Source organism: Elgaria multicarinata, chromosome 3 (genome assembly GCF_023053635.1).
Source record: "Elgaria multicarinata webbii isolate HBS135686 ecotype San Diego chromosome 3, rElgMul1.1.pri, whole genome shotgun sequence".
Classification (NCBI taxonomy): domain Eukaryota; kingdom Metazoa; phylum Chordata; class Lepidosauria; order Squamata; family Anguidae; genus Elgaria; species Elgaria multicarinata.
In genome coordinates, this window is record NC_086173.1 from 169,296,551 (window position 1) to 169,323,528 (window position 26,978).

At 46.4% G+C, this 26,978-nt stretch overlaps 5 protein-coding genes across 3 annotated transcripts in view; 3 read left to right on the forward strand and 2 right to left on the reverse strand.

Annotated features, from left to right (window-relative positions):
* LOC134396268 (uncharacterized) overlaps nt 1-26,978 on the forward strand; it is an 853,762-nt gene that overhangs the window by 187,602 nt on the left and 639,182 nt on the right. The gene's annotated exons all lie outside the window — the stretch shown is intronic.
* LOC134396322 (zinc finger protein 420-like) overlaps nt 1-26,978 on the forward strand; it is a 412,724-nt gene that overhangs the window by 163,568 nt on the left and 222,178 nt on the right.
* The window catches only part of LOC134396318 (zinc finger protein 345-like), a 334,491-nt gene that overhangs the window by 119,144 nt on the left and 188,369 nt on the right, over nt 1-26,978 (forward strand). The window lies entirely within an intron of this gene.
* LOC134396288 (zinc finger protein 721-like) overlaps nt 1-26,978 on the reverse strand; it is a 120,042-nt gene that overhangs the window by 43,836 nt on the left and 49,228 nt on the right.
* On the reverse strand, nt 681-7,122 carry LOC134396988 (zinc finger protein 501-like). The gene is made up of 2 exons (XM_063123602.1): nt 7,081-7,122; nt 681-2,272 (listed from the first exon to the last, which is right to left on the reverse strand). Exons 1-2 carry the CDS (start codon nt 7,106-7,108, stop codon nt 681-683), a joined length of 1,620 nt encoding a protein of 539 aa, XP_062979672.1. The 5' UTR covers nt 7,109-7,122.

The window sequence follows — 26,978 nt, forward strand, 5'->3', positions numbered from 1 at the left end:
AACTGACTTGAGCAAGGCAGATGTACGTGGTCATGTGGCAACATCATTCCATGTCCCAAGAATGAGCCTTGAGACTACATCAGCCAGATGGCATTGGAATGAGCTAAAGGCGAGGGAAGGTCCTACTTGAGCGCAGATGAAGTCACTGGGGATGATGCCAGGATCCATGCAGGACCTTCGGAGGTCCTAAACACTCCCAATGCAAATGGTTACCCACCAAGCAAGTTGACTCTGACGATGGACCCTGTGGTCATCCTGTTAAAGAACCTGGAAGTGAATTACAGTCTCATCCATGACACAAGGTCCATTGTGCTTGCCATACACAACTGCCTGCATCAGGAAGCCCTCAATGGACAGGCTGAGGGCAGGCACATCTGCCTGCCTGCTGAGGTTCAACCTTGCACCTTCTGACTCATCTCCCCACTTCCAAATCAAGCGACACCAGTTCCTCCTTTGTCCGGCCTTTGCCATTAGCACCAACAAGAGCCAGGGACACACTGTGGACCAAGTTGGCCTCTTTCTGTCCACACCTGTCTTCTGCCATGGACAACTCTACAGCAGGGTCTATTATTATTTTATTATTATTATTATTATTATTATTTTATAACTCTGGGCACTTTTATGGCTTCTCCTTTGTGTGAATTCTTTGACGGTTCTTAAGGACTGCGCTGTAAACAAAGCTAATAGGGCTTCTCTCCTGTGTGAATTCGTTGATGTCGCTTAAGGTGGCAGCTCCGACTGAAGTTCTTTCCACACCCTGAGCATTTATAAGGCTTCTCACCTGTGTGAATTCTTTGATGTTTTTTAAGGGTTGTGCTGTGAGCAAAGCTCTTTCCGCACTCTAAGCATTCATAGGGCTTCTTGCCCGTGTGAATTCTTTGATGTGACTTAAGATTGCTGCTCATAGTGAAGTTCTTTCCACACTCTGAGCATTGATACGGCTTCTCACTGGAGTGAATTGTTTGATGGCGCTTAAGCTGCTTTCTGTGAGCAAAGCTTTTACTGCACTCTAGGCATTCATAGGGCCTCTCCCCTGTGTGAGTGCTTTGATGACACTTAAGGTGGAAGCTCTGACTGAAGGTTTTTCTACACACTGAGCACTGATAGGGCTTCTCTGCTGTGTGAGTGCTTTGATGTTGCTTAAGGTTTGTGCTCTGAGAAAAGCTCTTTCCACACTCAAAGCATTCATAGGGCTTCTCCCCTGTGTGTATTTTCTGATGTTGCTTAAGGCCTGTGCTCCGAGAAAAGCTCTTTCCGCACTCTAAGCATCCATATGGCTTCCTGCCCGTGTGAATTCTTTGATGTCGCCTAAGTTGGCAGCTCTGACTGAAGCTCTTTCCACACTCTAAGCATTCATAGGGCTTCTCCCCTGTGTGAATTCTCTGATGTTGCTTAAGGCCTGCACTGAGAGCAAAGCTCTTTCTGCACTCTGAGCATTCATAGGGCCTCTCCCCAGTGTGAGTGCTTTGATGACACCTTAGGATGAAGTTTCGACTGAAGCTCTTTCCACACTCTGAGCATTGATAGGGCTTCTCCCCTGTGTGAATTCGGTGATGTTGCTTAAGGTGTGTGCTGTAAGCAAAGCTCTTTCCACACTCTGAGCATTGATAGGGCTTCTCCCCTGTGTGAATTCTCTGATGTTGCTTAAGGCCTGCGCTGTGAGCAAAGCTCTTTCCGCACTCTAAGCATTCATAGGGCTTCTTGCCCGTGTGAATTATTTGATGTGACTTAAGATTGCTGCTCATAGTGAAGTTCTTTCCACACTCTGAGCATTTATAGGGCTTCTCACTGGAGTGAATTTTTTGATGTCGCTTAAGCTGCTTTCTGTGAGCAAAGCTTTTACCGCACTCTAGGCATTCATAGGGCTTCTCCCCTGTGTGAGTGCTTTGATGATACCTAAGGTGTAAGTTCTGACTGAAGCTCTTTTCACACACTGAGCATTGATAGGGCTTCTCCCCTGTGTGAATTCTTTTATGTAAGTGAAGTTCTGAGTTGCAACTGAATTGCTTCTCGCACTCCAAGCACTGAAATCTTTTCTCTTCTGTGTGAAATTGTTGTCTTTTGGTACGGTGAATCATCTGAGTCTTTATATACTGAAAGCTTTTTCTTGGTGTGTTCCTATTGTGAATGTTCCTTTTAATTGGTTCTTCTAGTATTGGAATTTCATGAACATCTGACCCTTCAAAAGAAATGGATTTGTTTCCGCTCTTCTCTTCAGTTTCAGTTTTCCTTCTCTGGCGTATAGCATTTTTCTTACTCTTCTTGCGCTTGCCTGAAAGAATAAAAACAGAAATCTTCCTGAAATCAGGGAACAAACCAAATGGTTTGCTGAGTTAATTAACAGGATAAAATAAATGGTTGTACAGGAAGATCCTTCCAAACATATTAAATATCCCCTGATGATCAATAAAACTGAGAATTAGGGTGGCATTCAGCGCTTTCATTTCTTTTTTCCCTCTCTCACGGTCACAACAACCCTGCAAGATAGTCCAATGCTTGGCCTGTGAGGTAACTTTAAAACAAATTAAATTTGTTTCTTTTCTCTCTCTCTCACCCCCAGTGTCTGACTTGCGCAATGGGATCCTGCCCCTGAGACTTCCGGGTGAAGTCTGGCCTGAGCCAGTCCAGAATGCACTGTGCAATCGATGCCCACAGGTAGGCCGTGAAGGAGCCACACGGCTGACTGACTGACGGTTAGCTCGGTCGTTGTCATTGGCAATGGGCCCAGAGAGGCAACCTCCTTCCCTCCTGCTCCTGACAGGGCCTAGCAACCGAGGTAGCTGGCCCCAGGTTCTCTCCCTTCAGGTCCAGGAAGGCAAGCCACTACCAGATGATGGCCGCCAAAGCCCAACAGGTCTTCCGTCCCGCGCAAGGAATGCTGGGAGTTGTAAGTATAATCCTAAGCCCCTGAATAACGTGTTAATCTTTGAACACCATCTGAGGTGTGGCTTGAGACAACTGGAGAGCGAGCCTTCTTGGTTGTGGCACCCTGCTTATGGATTTCTTTTTCCCACGCAGGCTGGCCTAGTGACTGCATTAATGGCTATCCAGGGCCAAGTAAATCTTTTATTCCCTCCCCCCTCAAGACCTTTAAATTTGATGAGATTTTCTATGCTGCAGCTTCCCCCCCCCCCACCGTCATAACTAAACCACAACATTGCAAGAAAGATGCAGGAATTACTGAATAAAGTTTTATGATTTAAGCCTGACTATGCCATTGAAACAGAAGGGTGAATGGAGGAATGACTGACAGCTGAGGCTAGAACGGAATAGTGGGCAGAGTTAGTGACAGTTGGGGAAAGACAGTTAGAAGGAGAACAAAGACAGTTAGCGAGAGGTCAGGAAAGTGGGGGCTGAGTTAGGACTGACAGAGAGTGACCTGGTTTGCTAACCCATGCTATATTTAAAATCAGACACTCTACATGCCAGTACTACACCTCCCAACATGCCTTTGGCGTCCTGCAGGAGCCACATCCTCTGAGAGGCGCTTCTCTCCTCTCGTTGCAGATGTTGCTCCTCGATAGAACGTTGAGGAGTAGCACTGCTGACGAGGGGCGGTGAGGGCCCAGCTCCAGCCAAGTCCTGCTGGGACAGCCTCAGCCAGTGCTTCTCGTCCACCAGGTGCTCCATCAGGAACCTGTACTGACGGGCCAGGTCTGGTCTGGGGCACTTGCCCCCCTTTGTTGGGCCTGCTTAAGGGCATGCGCAGAATGCCTCCCCTTCCTCTCTCCTTCCCTCTTAAGGGCAAAGGAAACAGCAATATGAGGACGAGGTGCCTTTGAGCATGTCCAGAGTTCAGCTTCTCAAAGTCATACCGCTGTATCTAGTTCTGTTTATAAAACTACGCACGGTGGACAGGAGGAGGCACCACAAACGGATGCAGCCCATTTATGGGGGTTGTTTCCTTTTATGTGGAATTGGGTTGACTACTCGAGACTGGCCTTGAGTTGTGAAAGGCAGGCAGCGGCCACACATCTGTGCACTCACAATGGCCACCAAAGGCTGGTAAGCCTCGCCTCCCACCCAAGGCATGTTGGGAATTGTAGGCATAAGCCTAGTTTTTTTTTTATTAAATTCTTTAAAAAATACTTAAACCCCCAAAAATTGTGTCTTTAGATTTTTCTGGTACATTGTATAGCCAGACCTATCAGCATGCCAAATTTCAAGTTTCTAACTCATCTGGAAGTGGGTAAACGTTTCTGGACATACATCCCACAGAAATACTTTCCACTTTATAGGTAGAGATAACTCTTTCAAAGTAGCTGAAACGATAAATGAACAAAAGAAAAGACTGTAAAACCAAAATACGTTTAAGAATCCGCTATTTTGTCCTAGATGATTATTTAACTGGGAACGGAAAATGGGGCGTTCAACCTGTTGATTCTTTCAGATGTCTCAGAGGCTTTGGAAACCTTTGGTCATGGCTTCCTCCTAGACCATCTCCTTGGGTTCTACTATTGTTTTGAGCAGGCCTATATTTCAAAATGAAGATTGTCCTGCTGTCTAGAGGTATCTCAAAATGGAAAGCAAACTGTCCGGAGAAAGCTTCTGAATATGCCATACTCTTTGCTCTGGTGCTTCCTCCATGGAGACCATTAAGATAATATCCCTAACAACTTAAATATTATGCAGATGCAATCATGGCAGCAAAGTAAGATGGGTTTGCAGCCATCACTGCAAAAATGGGTTGCGCCCCTAACAAAAAATTGTTCTCTTGTAACACACACACACTCCTATACTAGGGGACTCTATTGTCAACCTTCAGGAAGGAGTGGACAAAGCACAGCCTATTCCAATACAATTTGAAAGGGAGTAAGAAAAAGGGAATAGAGTATGGACAGAAAGGGTTCTCCAGTGGTGGTGACCTGCAAAGTGTGTGCAATGTTTGTGTTCCTGTCTGAGATGAACATAGCATACATTTGGAACGATGCAAGCTGGTTGCACTACTGGAAGGAAAAGTGAGTGTATTTGAGCGGAGAGTGTCCGCCCTCCAAGGAAGAAGAGAAGACAAAGAGATCTCAGACAGGACGGTGGAACTGCAACAAGCACAGAGAAGCACAGGAGGTGGGAGAGGAACAGGAAGTTGGAACAGAAGTGGAGAATCCTGAGGTGAGGAAAAGCAAAGTAGAGGAATCTCCCTGGGAAAGAGTGACAGGAGCAGAAGAACTAGAAGACACTCTGCACCAGTGGAACCAGTAGAACTATGGAACCGCTTTCAGGTACTGGAAGATGAGACTGCAGGACAGCCTGCAGAGGAAGAGTTATAGGGGACCCCACGCCACAGCGAGCAAGAGGCAGAAGGTCAGTCGTGCAGAGGCAACGAAACCCAGGCCTACAGCAAGAAGAGGAGGGTGGTTGTTGGGGGAGACTCCCTGTTGCGTGAGACTGAAGCCCAAGTATGTTGTGAAGACCCATGGACTCGCCGGGTATGCTGTCTCCCTGGAGCACAGATTAGAGACCTGACTGAAGAGTTGCCAAAGCACATAAAGCACACTGAGTCATGGCCTTTTCTTCCAATCCATGTGGGAACAAATGATACTGGCAAGTGGTACGAAGAAATCAGTTCAGACTTTGAGGCTTTTGGAAGGAAACTGAAGAATTTTGGAGCCCAGATAGTTTTCTCATCCATCCTCCCGGTTCTTGGAAGAGGAATAGAAAGGGAAAGAAAAATACTCCAGATGAACGACTGGCTACGAAGGTGGTGCCGACGTGAGAGATTTGGGTTCTGGAATCACGGGCTACGCTACTTGGAAGATGGACTGCTGGCAAGGGATGGGTTGCCCCTCACAAGGGCTGGGAAGGATGTGTTTGGCCACAGCACGCAGAACTTGATCAGGAGGGCTTTAAACTGAATCTTACGGGGGCAGAAGGCGTAAACTACAAGGCAACAATGGATGAAGGCCCATGCACCATAATGCAGGGAACAGCTCCAATAGTGCCCAAAAATAATGTCCACAACAATGTAGGAACGTACCCAGACTATAAAGCACATGGTCTTCGATGTCTATATGCTAATGCCCAGAGTATGGGAAACAAAGAGAACAAACTTGAACTCTTAATACATGAAGGCAAATACGACTTGATAGGTAGAACTGAAACTTGGTGGGAGGAATTCCATGAGTGGAATACAGCAATGGAAGGGTAGAAGTTATTCAAAAAGAACAGAAGAAATAGAAAGGGAGGTGGTGTTGCACTATATATTAAAAATACTTACCCCTGCACAGAAATACAGGAGGATGAGCCTGGGAGCCCCATTGAGACCATCAGGATTAAAATAAATGGGGCAAGGAATAAAAGGAGCATCATAGTCGGAGTTTACTACCAACCACCCAGGCAAGGAGAAGACGAGGATGAAACTTTTGAAAAGCAAACTGCCAGTGTCCCAAGGAAGTGTGATGTAGTAGTGATGGGGCACCAGACTTCAAGAAGGACGAAGAAAAGCTGGAGGGGGTTCAGAGGAGGACAACAAGGATGATCAGGGGTCTGGAAACAAAGCCCTGTGAGGAGAGACTAAAACAACTGAGCAGTTTAGCCTGGAGAAGAGAAGACTGAGGGGAGACATGATAGCACTCTTCAAGAACGTGAAAGGTTGTCACACAGAGGAAGGCCAGGATCTCTTCTTGATCCTCCCAGAGTGCAGGACACGGAATAACGGGCTCAAGTGACAGGAAGCCAGATTCCGGCTGGACATCAGGAAAGACGTCCCGACTGTTAGAGCAGTACGACAATGGAACCAGTTACCTAGGGAGGTTGTGGGCTCTCCCACACTAGAGGCCTTCAAGAGGCAGCTGAACAGCCATCTGTCAGGGATGCTTTGAGGTGGATTCCTTGATTGTCTTATAGGACCCTTCCAACTCAGCTAGCCTATTATTCTGTGTCCTCCTTGTGGGCACGACCACGCTAAACAATCACGAAGCAAACCTCAAAAGCATGTGGCACCACCTCACCAGATCCCCCCAAGCACTGGATGGGTCTTTAGTGGAGAAGGCAGGTTCTCAGCTAGCCAGGTCCCAGGTTGTTTTGGGGCTTAATATACTGGCAACAACTTTGAATTTGGCCCAGTAGGAGCTGGTTGCTTACCTGTAACTGCGGTTCTTTGAGTGGTCATCCGTGCAGTCACACAGACGGGCTCTGCGCCTCCATAGAGCCTGCGTAGAAGTTTCTAAAGCTGAGGAAAGGTTTTGGCGGGAACTCTCTCCCACGCCTTCAGTGCGCTTGTCCCAGCGGTTCCCACCTTCCCCCTCAGTTCCTTGAGACCTCCACTCGACCAGTCTCATGACCGAAAGGGCAGTATCCTCTCGGCCTTCAATCCAACAATAGTGACACCGCAGAAGGGATGGTGGGAGGGTTATGGGACTGCATGGATGACCACTCGAAGAACCACGGCTACAGGTAAGCAATCCGCTCTTCTTCTTGGTGGTCTCTCTGCATCACACATATGGGTGACTGCCAAGCTAAGCCTTACGCAGAGGGGTCCCATTCCTTACCCAGAGACGCCAGAATCCCATGATTCTCCTCCATGACTTCTTTGTGCAGAGTCCTCTGGCCTGGATCCAGCAGAGCCCACTCCTCCTCCGAGAAATGTACGGCCACCTCCTCAAAGGTCACTGGACCCTGAAAGCAGAACAAGAAATGATGCTCTCTTTAAGCATTATGTAGCAATCCCTGACGACAAGGATGGTGAGGTCCTCCTTCAGAATGCAACAGCTTCATGAGTGTGTTTCAAATCCTTCCTAGCAGACATCTTTGAGAAGAGCAAAGGGAAAGGGGTAAGTTCTTAAAAGACCAAAGACATGTACAGAGGATGGAGGCCTCCAGGACTCCCCTACCTGCCCTGGTTGCGCAGAAACCACTTCCACTCCACCACCAAACGAAGGAGGCTCCCCCAGGTTCAATTCAGTTTCTCTGTGGGTTTTTCCGCTCCCTGTAAGGAAGGCAAAGAAGGTGGGAAGGTAAGTTCTCCTTCTTACGCATTTCCATTTTCCTTGTTTGACTACATTCAACATTTGTCCATATTACTAAACATTCCCTTTTTGAGTAGCTAGAGAAAAAGAATCTTCCCCCATCCAGCAAACTCAGGCTCAAGAAGAACATAGAAGCAGCTCATGCACCTCAGGCATAATTGAGAGAGGGAGTCCATGATGAAATATGTCCCGCTAATCCTTACCCATTGAGAAGAGTCCTCCGTCACCTTCCGGCAAGATCCATGTGAACAGCAGCGTCTGTGTGGTGTCCAAAGGAGCCTTCTCTGCCTCAGGGAAATCTGTGGGTGCTTTGGCTAACATGCCCTGGACCTGGAACAGGAGGAAGGATCAGAGACAGAGAAGAGGAATTAGAGAAGGAAAGAAATGGGTCAGGTCAAGGCCAAGGGCTGCATTTCCCAATCTGTTTGCTTTCAGGACTCCTTCTAAAGTTGATCTACCACCCAAACCACACTGCACTCTAAGTTGTGTCTTTATCAGTGGAACACGTGTGATTTGGGGTTAAGAGTTCAACTCTGGCACAAGCAAAGAGCTTGGACACCCTCCAAAACTGAACCCAGAGGAAAGCGAGAACCTCCCAAACATTCTCTGATATCTAGCATCTTCCATTGGGTGTCCACAAATGCTATTCCTGTCCTGTGGGGAGGACTCTACCACCGGTTGAAATATGATCCCCTCCTTCCGTAGAACTTCCCCAGTTACATCAACTGGGATTGTTTAGCTTGGAAAAAAGGAGGCTAAGGGGAGACATGATAGAGGTGTACAAAATTATGCATGGTGCGGAGAATGTGGATAGGGAGACATTTTTCTCCCTCTCTTAAAATACTAGAACCCGGGGTCATCCCATGAAGCTGATCAGGAGGTTCAGAACAGATGAAAGGAAGGACTTCTTCACACAGCACAATTGAATTTGCTTCCACAAGCTGTAGTGATGGCCACCCATTTGAATGGCTTTAAAAGGGGTTGGATAAATTCCTGGAGGCAAAGGCTATCAATGGCTACTAGCCCTGATGGTTGTGTGCTATCTCCAGTATGTGAGGCAGTAAGCCTGTGTGCACCAGTTGCTGGGGAACATGGGCGGGAGGGTGCAGTTGCACCATGTCCTGCTTGTTCATCCCTGGCCGATGGCTGGTTGGCTAATGTGTGGACAAGATTCAGGGGGAAGACACCTTTTCATCAGGACTAGGGGCATGGGGGGCATGGCCAGGGCCGGAACAAGATGGCCGCATAAAATTTGATCTCCTCCAGGGCCCTCTGAGAATGTGGTTTTAAAATTTACCCCAGCTCAAAGAAAAAGCACCACAAGGAAGCCTGCTTGCAGGGGAATGTTGGCACGTCAACGTAGTCTGAAAAAGAAATCAATACTGTACTATTTTAAGCCGGGGGCGGGGGGGGAAGAATGACTGAAAGATCACACGGGAAGCTACAAACTTGAAAGATGGCATCCGAGGAATCATCAGCTAACAACTGCTGTCTTAAAGGCAGAATTTACAGCCCAATTTGCCTCTCCGCAGGACACCTTAAAAGCAATGTTTGCTGATTTGATGTCTCCGATTGAAAGCAGTTTGAAAGGATTTGGTGAGGAAATTGGATCAATCGCAACTTTAAAACAGGTCCAAAAGGATTACTTATCTCTAAAAGATCAGGTTGATCATATGGAATTTTTGGCACATAAAAATAATATCCTTGTGAAATATCTGAAAGGAGAAGCTGAATCAGATAATCTGTGCTGCTCCATGGCCAACTGTTTTAAATCTAAAATCCCTTCTTCAACATTAGTGGAGGAGGAGATAGATAACGTTCATAGAATTCCAGCAATCCGGAGACTAGACAAAACTCCCCCAAAAGATATCATAATCAAATTTGCTCACTTCAGCAAAACGGAAGAAATATGGAGGAAACTTCGCTACACTCAGGATTTCACATATGACAGGCAACAGGCATTGGTTCTACAAGTTGGCCACTTTGTGAACAAAGTGCTGTACTAGATGGACCCTTGGTATCATAGAATCAGACAAGAGCAGAGTTGGAAGGGGCCTACAAGGCCATCAAGTCCAACCCCCTGCGAATCCACCCTAAAGCATCCCTGACAGATGGTTGTCCAGCTGCCACTTGAAGGCCTCTAGTGTGGGAGAGCCCACAACCTTACCAGGCAACTGATTCCATTGTCGTACTGCTCTAACAGTCAGGAAGTTTTTCCTGATGTCCAGCCGGAATCTGGCTTCCTGTCACTTGAGCCCGTTATTCCGTGTCCTGCACTCTGGGAGGATCGAGAAGAGATCCTGGCCCTCCTCTGGGTGACAACCTTTTAAGTATTTGAAGAGTGCTATCATGTCTCCCCTCAATCTTCTCTTCTCCAGGCTAAACATGACCAGTACTTTCAGTCTCTCTTCATAGGGCTTTGTTTCCAGACTCCTGATCATCCTGGTTGCCCTCCTCTGAACACGCTCCAGCTTGTCTGCATCGTTCTTGAATTGTGGAGCCCAGAACTGGATGCAATACTCAAGATGAGGCCCAACCAGGGCCGAATAGAGAGGAACCAGTACCTCACATGATTTGGAAGCTATACTTCTATTAATGCAGCCCAAAATAGCATTTGCCTTTCTTGCAGCCATATCGCACTGTTGGCTCATATTCAGCTTGTGATCTACAATAATTCCAAGATCCTTCTCGTTTGTAGTATTGCTGAGCCAAGTATCCCCCATCTTGTAACTGTGCATTTGGTATCCCTATTAAATTTCATTCTGTTGTTTTCATCCCAGCACTCCAGCCTATCAAGATCACTCTGAAGTTTGTTTCTGTCTTCTAGGGTATTAGCTAGGGTGACCATATGACCGGATTTGCCTGGGTTTTTGATGACAAATCCGGGAGGGGGAGGGGAAATCCGGATTTCCCCCCCCCCAAAGAGCAGCTCTAATGGGAACTAACAAAAATGCTTATAACTCCGTCATTTTTTAAGATAAAGTCATGAAACTTGGCATGATGGTAGCTCTTAGGAAGTGCTTTTGTCGTACCAAATTTAAAACAGATCCGTTCATTTGTTGATTTTTTAGGAATTTTTTTAAAATTGAGATTTTAAAATTATTATTTTTAAAATTGTCATTTATAAAGATAAAGAGATGAAAGTTGGCACCATGATAGCTTTTAGGTAAAGCTTTAGCCATACCAAATTTGAAACAGATCTGTTCTTCCATTGATTTTTAAGAATTTTTTTAAAATTTGAGGATTTAATTTTTTTTAAAACAAGTGTTATTTTTAAAGATAAAGATATGAAACTTGGCACCATGATTGCTCTTAACAAGGACTTTAGCTATGCCAAGTTTGAAACAGATCTGTCCAACCATTGAGTTTTAGGATTTTTAAAAAAAGTTTGAGGTTTTAAAATTATTTTTTAAAAATAATTTTAACATGGCGATCATGTTGTCCTCCTTTTTGGTTTCCAAAATATGTTCACCCTATATCAGCTATCCCACCCAATTTTGTGTCATCTGCAAATTGATAAGCGTTCTCTGCACCTCCTCGTCCAAATCCTTAATAAAAATGTTGAAGAGCACTGGGCCCAGGACTGAGCCCTGCGGCACCCCACTCATTGCCTCTCCCCAGTTTGAGAAGGTTCCATTGATAAGTACTCTTTGAGTCCGATTCTGTAGCCAACTGTGGATCCACCTAATAGTTGTTCCATCTAGCCCACTTTTAGCTAGTTTGTTAATCAGAATATCATGTGGTACTTTGTCAAAAGCTTTGTTGAAGTCAAGATATATGATGTCCACAGCATTCCCACAGTCCACAAGGGAGGTTACCCTATCAAAAAATGAGATCAAATTAGTCTGGCAGGATTTGTTCCTGCAGGGGTCTTCTTATAATAGTTTAATTTTTTTTCAATACTTAAACATACATCAATACAATAACAAAAAACCAACATAATACATAAATGTTGAGTAACCTTAATAGCATATTTTCTAATTAAAATGTTAACATAATCATACTTAACATAAAAGTGCACCCCCACCCCACCCCGGGATCTATTCCTGTTTCCAAAATCTCATTGCTTCTTCTGGAGGTGGTGTCCCACTCCCCTTAGATAAAACATATTCTAGGAACTGTTTCCATATTCCCTGAAAATCATTCGTTTTTATTATTCCTCTTCTCACTTTTATATTACATGTTAATTTATCATTAATAGCAATGTCCCAAATCCTTTTATACCAATCTTCTATATGGTAATCCCCTTGAACCTTCCAGTTCCTAGATATCATTAACCTTGCAAATTCGTTATCAATAACTTCACATTTCTCCTGTGATCATAAGAAACATAAGAAAAGCCATGCTGGACCAGTCCTAAATTCTTTTCCAACTATGGCCAAACAGCTGTCAAGGGGAAACCCACAAACAGCCCATGAGGTAGGGTGACCATATGACCAGATTTGCCCGGATTTGCCTCAGGTTTTGATGGCAAATCCGGGAGGGGGGGAAATCCGGAATTTTTTTCAAACGGGCAGCTCTAATGGGAATTAACAAAAATGCTTATAACTCCATCATTTTTTAAGATAAAGACATGAAACTTGGCACAATGGTAGCTCTTAGGAAGGGCTTTAGTCATACCAAATTTGAAACAGATCTGTTCATCCATTGATTTTTTAGGAATTTTTTAAAAATTGAGGTTTTAAAATTATTACTTTTTAAATCATCATTTTTAAAGATAAAGAGATGAAACTTTGCACCATGAAAGGATTTAGGTAGAGCTTCAGCCACACCAAATTTGAAACAGATCCGTTCATCCATTGATTTTTTAGGAATTTTTTTAAAAAATGAGGTTTTAAAATTATTATTTTTAAACTGTCATTTTTAAAGATAAAGAGCTGAAAGTTGGCGCCATGATAGATTTTAGGTAGAGCTTTAGCCATACTAAATTTGAAACAGATCTGGGGCCAGTAGCAAACCCTGTTAACAACAACAGCAGCTTGCAATGAGTGAAGATACAGTCAGAAAACATATTTGAGAGAAGGGAAGAATGTAACACACAGAGTATAGCAAAAGCTTCAAAGTACAGCAAAACCTACAAAAGTAGGAGTGAGTGAAGTTAATTTCAGATACATTGAATCTCTTACTTATTCTTTATTTCAGTGATTTTAACATTAAGATGTTATGTAGAACAGATTTGTCTTAAATGTGTGCTGTAAAATCAGACATGTGACCAAGGCTATGTTCAGGTAGGCACACCCCCTTGGTACTGAACATGCCCCCTTGGGGGCGACCATGTTGTCCTCCTTTTTGGTTTCCAAAATATGGTCACTCGAAACAGCACCCTCCTGCCCATGTTCCCCAGCAACTGGTGTACATAGACATAGCGCTTCTGATTCTGGAGGTATGATATTGTCATACCCTGTGTAGGTATGGAGTCAGGGGATGAAGACATGGAGGTACCCAGACCCATTGCTGAAGAGTCCAGCTCAAGGGGGGTGGGTGGGGGTGGAACCTGTGCCAACTGGGAATCCTGCCAGCATAGGGAGCAAAGAGGAGGAAGAGCCTGGCACAAGTGTGTCAGCATCTACGTCAGCAGGGAGTCCTCCCAATCTAGATAACCAAGAGGGGGAAGAACCAAACGTACCCGTTCCGTCTTTCAGCCAGCATAGGGCGGAAAAGGAAGCCAGCCGCCGCTCCCAGAGGCTTTATCTGAAACGCCAAGCAATCAAGGACCATCTGGGGGCAGCAGTGACTAGCAGTGACATGGGGCTGCCTTTGAAGACGGTCCGGAAGCTGCAGCTTGTGCAAAATGCGGCGGCCAGATTGATAGCTGGAACAGGGAGGTTTGAGCATGTAACACCGATTCTGGCCCGCTTGCATTGGCTGCCTATATGTTTCCGAGCCCAATTCAAGGTGCTGGTCTTAACCTATAAAGCCCTACATGGCTTGGGACCACAATACCTGATGGAACGCCTCTCCCGACATGAATCTACCCGTACACTGCGCTCAACATCTAAGGTCCTCCTCCGAGTGCCTACTCCAAGGGAAGCTCGGAGGATGGCAACAAGGGAGAGGGCCTTTTCAGTGGTGGCCCCCCGACTGTGGAATGATCTCCCTGATGAGGCTCGCCTGGCGCCAACATTGTTATCTTTTCGGCGCCAGGTCAAGACTTTTCTCTTCTCCCAGGCATTTTTAACAGCATTTTAACAGCATTTAACAACGTTAAGTTTGTTTTTAATGGACCCCACAATTGTTGTTTTTAAATGGATACTGTTGTTTTTATACTGTTTTTATGTGTGTGTGTGTGTGTGTGTGTGTGTGTGTGTTTTTAAATTGTATACTTTTAATGTTTACTATTTTTAAATGTTGTAAACCGCCCAGAGAGCTTCGGCTGTGGGGCGGTATATAAATGTAATTAATTAAATAAATAAATAAATAAATAAATAAATAATATATACACCTCAGCGAGCTGGGGAGAGTTTGTCAGAGGTTAACTGATTACCCAGGCAAAAGCTCTGGTGGTTGTTGCCTGTGACTTCTCAGCCTTGTTGCCTAGAATCCTCTTTGACCACGGACCTGTTCCTGACCACGTTGCCTGCTACTCCTGTTTGACCTCAGACCGGCTCTGGACCACGCTGCCTGCTAATCCTATTTGACCACGGACTTGTTCTAGACCACCCTGCCTGCTGTGAGCCTTGTCTATTAGCTCTGTGACCTGGACTATTCTTTGTGTGCCTCCTTGCCTGCATCCGGCCGCTTTCAAAGAGACTGAATTCTGCCTGTAAACTTTGAGTGTATCTGCTTAGCCCTAATTTCTTGCTTGTTGCTATAAAGTTGGCAGATTACCCAGACACTGTTCTTATCTCTGTCAGCTCCTTAGTTGGTTGTTTATTGTCGGCCTTTGGCAGCTTTACCGGACAGATAAAGCCATCCAAACTAGTAGCCATTTATAGCCCTCTCCCCCAGGAATTCGTCTAACCTCTTTTTAAATACATCCAAATTCGTGGCCATCACTACATCCTGCGTTAGGGAATTGCATATTTTAACTATGCGCTGTTAAACCATCCTCTGAGGAGGGCCTGCTCTACACATTACGAACAACTAGTCTTGCGGGGTGGGGGGAGCATTGGAAATCGGGGCGTCGCTTCCTTAGAGGACCTGCAAAACCAAGTTCGGGTAAGTATTAAGGACACAGTCATTTTTAGTTATTTAGAACAGGAGCCAGGTGTGTCCAGATGCAAACCCTTTATTCAGAACTACACGTGTTGCTCACCCCAGCGAGCCGAGGCAGGATTCTCTACCCATCATCCACAAACAACACTCTTTTATAACATTCCATGTCACTCTGATGAGCTTACATGTTCCCTCTTCCCTGTCGTGACTGATCTCAAGCCCCATACATGTTCCACACACAAAAAAAACCATTCTTACATAAACAATGGCATATTTTGGCAGCCTATGACGGGTACAAAATGTTGCATTCTGTTCTTCGATAACCTCCCACCCCCTTCCCAAGGGCAATGGAAAGTCCCAAGTAAGCTCTGACCCTTCCAAAACGCCCAGTCAGGGGGCTTAGGTGGTGTAAACAATGAAGCGATGTAGCCTTCATGTCTGTATTAAAGAGCCCGATTCCTAAACACAAGGCAGAAGTGTTTTAGGAAAGGGCAACATTTGACCATGGTAGAAAAGGAGCCAAGAGGCCAGGACAACCTTGAGCAGCCGGCAAGAGGCTTTCCTGTGCCTCTTTATTCGAAAGGCAAGAAGTGGAGAGAGATTCTGGATGGTTGTGCACTTTTCCAGATCACGATGTTTCCCTACGCTGGTTTACATTCCTTTGTTTCCCTAGAGGCAGGCATGGTTTCTCTATGGGGAGATAATGTCCTATGTTTCCCTATGGGCAGGAGTGGATTCCCTATGGGGAGATAATGTCCTAGGTTTCCCTATGGGCCAGTATGGATTCCCTATGGGGAGATAATGTCCTATGTTTTCCTATGGGCCAGTATGGATTCCCTATGGGGAGATAATGTCCTATGTTTCCCTATGGGCAGGAGTGGATTCCCTATGGGGAGATAATGTCCTATGTTTCCCTATGGGCCAGTATGGATTCCCTATGGGGAGATAATGTCCTATGTTTCCCTATGGGCCAGTATGGATTCCCAATGGGGAGATAATGTCCTATGTTTCCCTATGGGCAGGAGTGGATTCCCTATGGGGAGATAATGTCCTATGTTTCCCTATGGGCAGGTAAGGATTCCCTATGGGGAGATAATGTCCTATGTTTCCCTATGGGCAGGAGTGGATTCCCTATGGGGAGATAATGTCCTATGTTTCCCTATGGGCCAGTATGGATTCCCAATGGGGAGATAATGTCCTATGTTTCCCTATGTGCCAGTATGGATTCCCTATGGGGAGATAATGTCCTATGTTTCCCTACGGGCAGGAGTGGATTCCCTATGGGGAGATAATGTCCTATGTTTCCCTATGTGCCAGTATGGATTCCCTATGGGGAGATAATGTCCTATGTCCCGGGGGGGGGGCAGGGAGCTATGTCTATCTCTTCCCACTCACCCTCTGCCCCAAACCTGCCTCCTTGCCCTTGGCTCCCTCCCTTCTCTGCTCCTGCCCTGGGGGGCTCTTTCCACCCCATTTCCCTCCCCTCCACCTCCTGGGACCCCCTTGCATCTTGCACCCACCTGCTCCTCTGCAGGAGAAGAGAGGCTGAGGCTGCAAACACCTTGCAAACCTCCCAGGCTGCTTTCCTAAATGGGGAGGAAGGGGTGAGAAGGAGGAGAAAGTGAGTGCATTCAATCAGCCTGAGCATTTCAAGGGGCCTCTCTAGGACCCAGCCCACTCGTTCTCTTTAACCCTTAACTCCCGACCATGCCAGCTTCTCAGCGATCTCCATTGCAACAGGGCAGGATCTGGTCACCCCTCGTCTTCTATGCTGCAGTTGGTTGGGCTTAGAATAACAAGCCATGTTCGGGAATTCCTCACCCACCCTTCTCCTATGGCTTATTATAAGAACATCAGAAGAGCCCTGATGCTGGATCAGACCAAAGGTCCATCTAGTCCAGCGCTCTGTTCACACAGGGGCCAACCAGCCATCAGCCAGGGATGAACAAGCAGGACATGGTGCAACAGAACCCTCACACCCATGTTCCCCAGCAACTGGTGCACACAGGTTTAATGCCTCGGATTCTGGAGATTGCACGCAACCAACAGGGCTTCTCCTCCAGGAATTTATCCAACCCCCTTTTAAAGCCATCCAGATTGGTGGCCATCACCACATCTTGTGGTAGTGAGTTCCATAACTTAACTACGTGCTGGGTGAAGAAGTCCTTCCTGAAAGAACTGGGCATGTTTAGCCTGGAGAAGAGAAGATTGAGGGGAGAGATGATAGCACTCTTCAAATACTTCAAAGGTTGTCACCCAGAGGACAGCCAGGATCTCTTCCCGATCCTCCCAGAGTGCAGGACACGGAATAACGGGCTCAAGTTACAGGAAGCCGGATTCTGGCTGGACATCAGGAAAAACTTCCTGACTGTTAGAGCAGTACGACAATGGAACCAGTTACCTAGGGAGGTTGTGGGCTCTCCCACACTGGAGGCCTTCAAGAGGCAGCTGGACAACCATCTGTCAGGGATGCTTTAGGGTGGATTCCTGCATTGAGCAGGGGGTTGGACTCAATGGCCTTGTGGGCCCATTCCAACTCTGCTATTCTATGATTCTATGATTTGTAATGGATCTCCCACCAATCAGTTTCATGTGATGACCCCGGGTTCTAGTATTTTGAGAGAGGGATAAAAATGTCTCCCTGTCCACATTCTCCATACTGTAGGGTGACCATATGAAAAGGAGGACAGGGCTCCTGTATCTTTAACAGTTGTAAAGAAAAGGGAATTTCAGCAGGTGTCATTTGTATATATGGAGAACCTGGTGAAATTCCCTCTTCATCACCACAGTTAAAGCTGCAGGTGCCCTGCCCTCTTTTAAATCTGGTCACTCTAGTATAGCTCCTGCAGCTTTAACTGCTGTGAAGAAGAAGAAATTTCACCAGGTTCTGCATATATACAAATGACACCTGCTGAAATTCCCTTTTCTATGCAACTGTTAAAGATACAGGAGCCCTGTCCTTTTCACATGGTCACCCTACCATACCGTGCATGTTAGAGCAGTACGACAATGGAATCAGTTACCTAGGGAGGTGGTGGGCTCTCCCACACTAGAGGCCTTCAAGAGGCAGCTCCCAGAGTGGCTTCCAGCCGGGCGCACCGTTCCGAAGCTGCCTGCCCACTCTCCCACCCCAGCATCCTGGCTTCGAAGCTAGCGCCCAGCTGGAAGCCGCTCCTGGCTTCGAAGCCAGGACACTGGGGTTGGGCAACGGGCGGGCGGCTTTGGAACGGCACACCCGGAAGCTGCCCTCTCAGAGTCGCTGTGTGAAAGCGGCTTCCAGGCATGCCGTTTGGCGCCCACCCCTTACCTTGGCGCTCTAGGCCACCGCCTCAGCTGCCTCTATGGCAGCGCCAGCCCTGCTACCATGGTATCCTTCTGGATGTTATCTGGAGATGTGGGCTGAAGTGTCATCAGTATGCAGATGACGCCTAGCTCTTATCTCTCTTTTATTTCAAACCCAGCTGAACAATGAACTGCAAACTGGACAGTGTGAATGCAACCCTAATGGTTTTTTTCTATATCCCAGTTGCTGCTCTTGAGTCAGTGTCTGGGCACAGTAGGATTGGATGAGGGCCCACAAACAGACTCAAACCTGTCCAGCTAGGTGATATTCAACCTGTTCTGGAGGGGGTTGCACTTCCCCTAAAGGATGGAGTTTGTAGTTTATTTATTTATTACACTTGTATACCACCCCTATAACCAGAGCTCCCTGGGCAGTTTACAGAAATTGTAAAATTGTGATAAAAACAAGTATACAAAATTTAAAATTTTAAAACACAGAACATACACACATAAAGCATTAAAAACCATTTAAAAACTAAACATGTAGGTAATTAAGATGTGCTGCCATATGCCTGGGCAAAAAGGAAAGTCTTAACCTGGCGCTGGAAAGATAGCAGCATTAGCGCCAGGCAAGCCTCATCAGGGAGATCATTCCACAGTCTGGGGGCCACCACCGAAAAGGCCCTGTCCCTCGTTGCCACACTCCGAGCCTCTCTCAGAGTAGGACCTTAGATGTTGAACGTAGTGACCGGGTATATTCACGTCGGGAGAGGCGTTCCGTCAGGTATTGTGGGTCAAAACCAGCACCTTGAATTGGGCTCGGAAACATACAGGCAGCCAGTGCAAGCGGACCAGAGCAGGTGTTATATAGTCAAACTTCTGGTGCCCGAAATCAATCTGGCCGCTGCATTTTGCACGAGCTGCAGCTTCCGAACCATCTTCAAAGGCTGCCCTATGTAGAGTGCGTTGCAGTAATCTAACTTGGAGGTTACCAGAGCATGGACAACTGAAGCCAGGTTATCCCTGTCTAGATAGGGGCGTAGCTGGGCCACCAACCGGAGTTTGTAAAAGGCACTCCGTGCCACCAAGGTCACCTAAGCCTCAAATGACAATGATGGATCTAAAAGAACCCCCAAGCTACGAACCTGCTCCTTCAGGGTGAGTGCAATCCCATCCAGAACCGGTAGAAGACCCCCCATCCTGTCAGTGGAATCACCTACTAACAGCATCTCAGTCTTGTCTGGATTGAGTTTCAGTTTATTAGCCCTCATCCAGTCCATTGTCACAGCCAGGCACCGATTCAACACATCCACAGCCTCTCCTGCTGAAGATGAAAAGGTGAAATAGAGCTGCGTGTCGTCAGCATACTGATGACAGCACACTCCAAAGCTCCGGATGTCTGCACCCAGCGGCTTCATGTAAATGTTAAACAACATGGGGGACAAAACTGATTCCTGCGGGACCCCATACTTGAGAGTCCACAGGGCCGAATAATGTTCCCCAAGCACCACCTTCTGTATCCGACCCGCCAAATAGGAGCGGAACCACTGCAAAGCTGTACCTCCCACTCCCAGCTCAGCGAGTCGTCCCAGAAGGATACCATGGTCAATGGCATCGAAAGCCGCTGAGACGTCGAGGAGAATCAACAGAGTCACACTCCTTCTCCTGTCTTTCTCCCGACAGAGGTCATCCATCATACAGGGTGACCAAGGCTGTTTCCGTTCCAAAACCAGGCCTGAAGCCCAACTGAAATGGATCCAGATAATCAGTCTCATCCAAGAGTCTGTAACTGGCACGCAACTAACCACTCAAGGACCTTGCCCAGGAATGGAACATTTGCCACCGGCCTGTAGTTACTAAGGTTTTCCGGGTCCAGAGAAGGTTTCTTTAGGAGTGGTCTCACCACCACCTCTTTCTGGCAGCCCGGGACCACTCCCTTTCATAAAGAGGCATTAATCCCTTCCCTGGCCCAGCCAGCTGTTCCATCCCTACTAGCTTTTATTAACCAAGAGGGGCAAAGATCCAGTACAGAAGTGGTCGCGCGAACCAGTCCAAGCACCTTGTCCATGTCCTTCAGCTGTACCAACTGAAACTCATCCAAGAAAACAGGACAAGCCTGCGCTCCGGATACCTCACTAGATTCAACTGCTATAACCCTGGAGTCTAGTGCATGGATCCAGAACTGTCACTTGAGGCACAGGTAGACCTGGTGGCACAGAGCACCTTTTATATCACCTTAGGCTGATATACAAACCATGTCCTTATCTGGACAGAGATGGCCTAGCTGGAGTTATCCATGGTCTGATAACCTCTCAGTTGGATTATTGCAATGCGCTATAGGTGGGGCTGCCTTTGAAAACGGTGCAGAAAGTTCAGCTACTCCAAAACAGGGGCTGCAAGATTGTTAACAGGGACTTGTTTTATATTGTGGTTGAAGTCTTATAGGGTAAATTGTATTTCATGGTATTATTTTTTGTGAACCATCTTCTAGACAACTTCAGCTATTAGGTGATATAGAAAGGTAATAAATAAATAAATGGAAACGGAAACCCGGCAAGGCAGAAGCCCTGTGGGTGAGCAGTTCCAGACTCCCAGAGACGGGCTTATTGCCTGTTCTGGATGGGGTGTGTGTGCTCTCCCTGTGAAAGATCAGGTTTGTAGCTTCGGGGTACTAGTAGACCCATCTGTGTTGCTGAAGGTCCAGGTGTGTTTCTTCCAGCACCTCCTGTTTTTTTGCTGAACTCTGTTCTTTTAAAAGTAAATTATAGAATCATAGAATAGCAGAGTGGCTTCCGGGCACGCCTTTCTGAAGCTGGCTGGCCGCCCCCCCCCCCCCACCATAGCATCCTGGCTTCGCTTCGGCTGGGCAGGCAAGATGGCACCCCGCACCCAGGTACGCTGGGGTGGGAATGGTGTGGGTGGGTGAAAGCAGCTCACCTGCCTAGGGCGCAAAAAAGTCTGGCACTGGCCGTAGATGGTTTAGACAGCCACTGAGAGACCCAAGAGAGTCAACAGGGTCGCACCCCCCCTGCCCCTCTCCCGGCAAACGTCATCCCGCAGGGCAACCAAGGCTGTACCGTTCCAAAAACAGGCCTGAAGCCTGATTGAAGTGGATCTACATAAACCGTTTCATTCAAGAGTGCCTGGAGTTGTCCTGCAACCACTCACTCAAGCACCTTGCCCAGGAAGGGGATGTTAGCCACCGGCCTAGAATTGCTAAGGAGAGTAAAGGCGGCAGCTCAAAGAGACTCCAAGGGTGTCTGATGCCCCCATATGCCTACAAAGTCGAGCAGATTGGGGCATCAAGACACCTGAACTGGAACTGGGTTAACAACAGTGTCGCACTCGCTGTGGAGACAAGTGATTCTGTTCTCAAAATTCAATGCATAAAGGTTGCAGTGGGTCTTTGACTGGGCCAGGGTACCCTTGATGGGGGAGGGTGTTAACACCCCCACGGACCACCCAGAAGATCTCTACTGGACCTCAAGGATAGAACAGAGGCAGCAAAATAAGCCTTCTTTGCTGCCCGCACTGCCATGGAACAGGCACGATTACATGCTCTAGAGCAGCCTTGGTCACCTTCGCTTGGAGTCTTACACCATTTACTCTATTTCATTTATTTTTTTATTACATTTATATACCGAATCGTAGCCGAAGCTCTCTGAGCGGTTTACAAAAGTTAAAAAGAGTGAACGTTAAAAAAAAATGTATACAAAATCCAATATCCATTTAAAACAACTATTCTGGGGTCAGTTAAAAAACAACTTCAGCATATATTGTTAGCTGCCTGGAAAAAGAGAAAAGTCTTAACCTGGCGCCGATGCCCAGCCTATTTCATCGACCGCAGCTCCAAAATATACCAAGGAGCAGAGCAGGCTCTACAGGGCTGGAAAGGGTACTCCGGGGCAATCACATTGATGGCCCTCCTCATTTCACTGTCTCACAGAGGGTAGAGCCTCGGCTGCATCACCAGCTCTCTCTCCTGGAAAATCCTCAAGAGCATTCAGAAATCCATTGGATTCCAACAGTCTAGTGGGGCGGACCATCCGAATGGGATCTCCACCCCTGCAGGAGGGAAGAAATGCAGCAAGTTCAAATCGCACCAGGGAAGGCCTTGTCTCCCGTGTGAATTCTTTGATGCAAGCAACAGTGCGTACTCCAACGAAAGAGCTTTCCATATCCAAAGCATTCAAAGTGCTTCTCACCTGAATGGATGGATTGACTAGAGAGAAGGTAAAATCTGTGATTTTATTTATTTATTTATTACATTTATATACCGCCCCATAGCCGAAGCTCTCTGGGCGGATTACAACAGTTAAAAACAATGAAAATTTAAAAAATAGATGTACAAAATTTAAAACCAGCAAACTCTGAGCACTTTTATGGCTTCTTGCTTGTGTGAATTCTTTGATGTCGATTAAGGTTTGCCCTCTGAGAAAAGCTCTTTCCACACTCTTGGCATTTGTAGGGCTTCTCTCCTATATGAATTCTTTGATGTTTCTTAAGGTCTATGTTGTGAGCAAAGCTTGTTCCACACTCTAGGCATTCAAACAGCCTTTTGCCCATGTGAATTCTTTGATGTTGTCTAAGGTGCCAGCTCTGACTGAAGCTCTTTCCACACTCTAAGCATTTATAGGGCTTCTCTCCTGTGTGAATTCTTTGATGTTGCTTAAGGTTCGTGCTCTGAGCAAAGGTCTTTCCACACTCTGGACATTCATAGGGCTTCTCCCCTGTGTGAATTCGTTGATGTCGCTTAAGTTGTGTGCTCCGAGCAAAACTCTTTCCGCACTCTAGGCATTCAAAAGGCTTCTCCCCTGTGTGAGTCCTTTGATGAAACCCAAGATGGCCGCTCTGACTAAAGCTCTTTCCACACTCTGGACATTCATAGGGCTTCTCCCCTGTGTGAATTCTTTGATGTTGTTTAAGTTGTGTGCTACAAGCAAAACTCTTTCCGCAATCTAGGCATTCAAAGGGCTTCTCCCCTGTGTGAGTCCTTTGATGAAACCCAAGATGGCCGCTCTGACTAAAGCTTTTTCCACACTCTGGACATTCATAGGGCTTCTCCCCTGTGTGAATTCTTTGATGTCGCTTAAGTTGTGTGCTGCAAGCAAAACTCTTTCCGCAATCTAGGCATTCAAAGGGCTTCTCCCCTGTGTGAGTCCTTTGATGAAACCCAAGATGGCCGCTCTGACTAAAGCTCTTTCCACACTCTAAGCATTTATAGGGCTTCTCCCCTGTGTGGATTCTATGATGGATTTTAAGGCTCGCGCTTGTAGCGAAACACCTTCCACATTCGGAGCATTTAAACGCCTTCTCTCCTGAGTGAATTCTTTTATGCAAGTTAAGTTGCGAGAGGAAATTGAATTGCTTCTCACACTCCAAGCACTGAAATCTGTTCTCTTCTGTGTGAAATGGTTGACATTTGGTAAGGTGAATCTTCTGAGCCTTTATATTCTGAGAGCTTTTCCTCTGTGTCTTCCTATTGTGAATGTTCCTATTGCTTGGTTCTCCTGGTATTGGAGTTTTACAGACATCTGACCCTTCCAAAGAAATGGATTTGGTTCCCCACTTCTCTTCAGTTTCAGCTCTCCTTCTCTGGTTTATGCCATTTTCCTTGCTCTCCCTGCGATCACCTGCAAGGATAAAAAGAGAAGTCTTCCTGAAATCAGGGAACAAACCAATAGGTTTGCTGATTTGATTCACAGGACAAAAAAATTACTTGGCTGGAGAGTCAGATCCTTCCAAACACGTTAAATATATTCTGATGTGTAATAGGACTGGCTCTTTCATTTATATAGAATAACTCTTACAAAGTAGCTCAAACAATAAATGAACAACGTAAAATACTGTAAAAACAAAATGCACTTAAAATCTGCCATTTCGTCCTAGCTGAACATTGAACTGCAAACTGGACAGTGTGAATGCAACCCTAATGGTTTTTTCCTATATCCCAGGTGCTTGGGAAACCCTCCGTCATGGCATCCTCCGAGAGCATCTCACAGGGTCCGGCTATTTTTTTTTTTTACAGGCCTATATTTCAAAATGAAGTTTGTCCTGCTGTCCAGATGTATCACAAAATGGAAAGCAGACTGTCCAGAGAAGGGTTCTGAATATGCTGGACTCTGCGCTCCTGAGCTTCCTCCATGGAGAACTTTATAATAACATCTGTAATTTCTTTGACATTATGCAGATGCAATCATGGTGGCGAAGTATTTATTTTATTTATTTATTTATTTATTTATTACATTTTTATACCGCCCAATAGCCGAAGCTCTCTGGGCGGTTCACAAAAATTAAAAATTAAAAGTATGATTGTTTTGCAGCCATTGCTGCCACAGAATAACTCCATAAATGGGCTTTTATCAATATTTAGTCAAGTCTCCAAAGTGTTTTCCTCCTTGTAATTTAGCCATCAAACCAACTGTTTCATTGCAGAGGAGGGCCAGGATCTCTTCTCGATCCTCCCAGAGTGCAGGACACGGAATAACGGGCTCAAGTTAAAGGAAGCCAGATTCCAGCTGGACATCAGGAAAAACTTCCTGACAGTTAGAGCAGTACGACAATGAAACCAATGACCTAGGGAGGTTGTGGGCTCTCCCACACTAGAGGCCTTCAAGAGGCAGCTGGACAACCCTCTGTCAGGGATGCTTTAGGGTGGATTCCTGCATTGAGCAGGGGGTTGGACTCGATGGCCTTGTAGGCCCCTTCCAACTCTGCTATTCTATGATTCTATGATTCTATGCCCAAGGTCTGGACGGGCGCTGCAGGAAACTCCACCAGCAAGCACAGGGGACCAACTATATTCGCTATCCTCCGAGGCAAGATAATCACATGTGATCCTCCCTCCCATGTGGAGGTTAAAGGACTTGATCAAGTACTTTGAATCACAGAATTTCATAACGATTATAAGGATCAACAGGTAAGGTTGGAGAGGATGTGAGTGTTTTACCTACACTTTTAAGTAGTGTTGCCATATTCTGAACCCACAAAATCACTACAATTTTTTTTGTAGAGGGCGGGGGGAGGGGCTAGGATTTTTTTTAAAACTGAGCAATATGTAAAGGTCTAGGGAAAGCCCAATTTTTGAAAAGCCCAATTTTTCAATTAAAACATCAACAACTGTAAAACCAGATATCTTAAATTCACTGCAACTTACTTCTAAGTAACAGATTTGAAGCTTGCAACTCAAATCCAAGGAGGTGGATTTTTGAAGAGCAATTTTTTCAGGGAGTGACTTTTCCTTCCTTTCTCCCCTCTCTCTTTTCCTCTCCTTCACTCCCTCGTCCCCCACTCGCTCCCTCCCTCCTGTCCACCACAAAACTCTCTTCCCCCACAAATAACCCAGCAGCTCTGCCCCACGCTTACCCTTAAGGTCTGACCACAACCAGCCAAGCTCCCCAAACTCCTTTGCATTGCCTGGGACTCAGGGAGCCTGAGGAGATCACGTGCACCGTTCCTCGCTGATGTTGCTCTTCTACGCAGCCGCAGGCGCAATAAGGTGAGTCACGGTGAGTGACTCAGGTGAGCCTGTGGAGGAGCGGTGATGCTCTGGAAAAAGCACCGGATTGATGTGTCTTTTTCTCTGCTGCTGCCGCTTCGCTGAGCAGGCTCAAGGCACCATGTTGGAGGTCAGAATTTCTCCGGCCAGCTGGACCAGGAATCCGGGATTCTTGCCCAGCCAGTTGGGACATTTCAGAATCTCTTGGAAATTGGGACATTCCTGGTTTTCTGGGACATAAGGCAACCCTACTTTTAAGGCTTTTTATATATCACCTGGTGAGCTTTCTCTGGACCAGAGTAACCCAGGAACATGGCTCAGACACTATTATCTTCAACATCATTCTTAAAACACACTGACACAGAAGACGTAGAGGGAGCCTTACACAGAGGAATCCCATTCCTTACCCAGAGAGGCCAGGATCCCATGATTCTCCTCCATGACTTCCTTGTGCAGAGCCCTTTGGCCTGGATCCAACAGAGCCCACTCCTCCACCGAGAAATGCACGGACACCTCCTCAAAGGTCACTGGACCCTGAAAGAAGAAGAAGAGGCCCATGTTCCCCTTACACATAACACTGCAATCCATGAAGACAATAAACGTGCAGGTTCCAGAGCTTCATGAGTGACAATCAAGGCCTTCCTAGCAGCCATCCTGGAGAGGAGCAAAGGGAAAGGAGCAGGTTCTTCCAGGATGACGGAGATATGGACGGGACGGAGGCACCCAGGACTTCCTCACCTGCTTTGGCTGCACAGAAACCGTCTCCACTCCACCACAAAGCGAAGGAGGCCTAGAAGGATCCTCCAGGATCGGTTCACTCTCTCTGTGGGTCTTTTCATTCCCTGTGAGGAAGATAAAGAAGGTGGAAGATACATTGTAGTTCTTAAGCAATTGCATTTTCTCTGTTTCAGTGGAATCAATGTCCGTCCACAATACGAAACAACATTTCTGTTTTTGTGAACCATCCAAAGAGCTTTGGATATTGGGCAGTATAAAAATGCAACAAATAAATAAAACCAAGTGAAAGAGTCTCTCTTCACTCCCTACCAAAAAAAAATCAGGCTCAAGGAGAACATGAA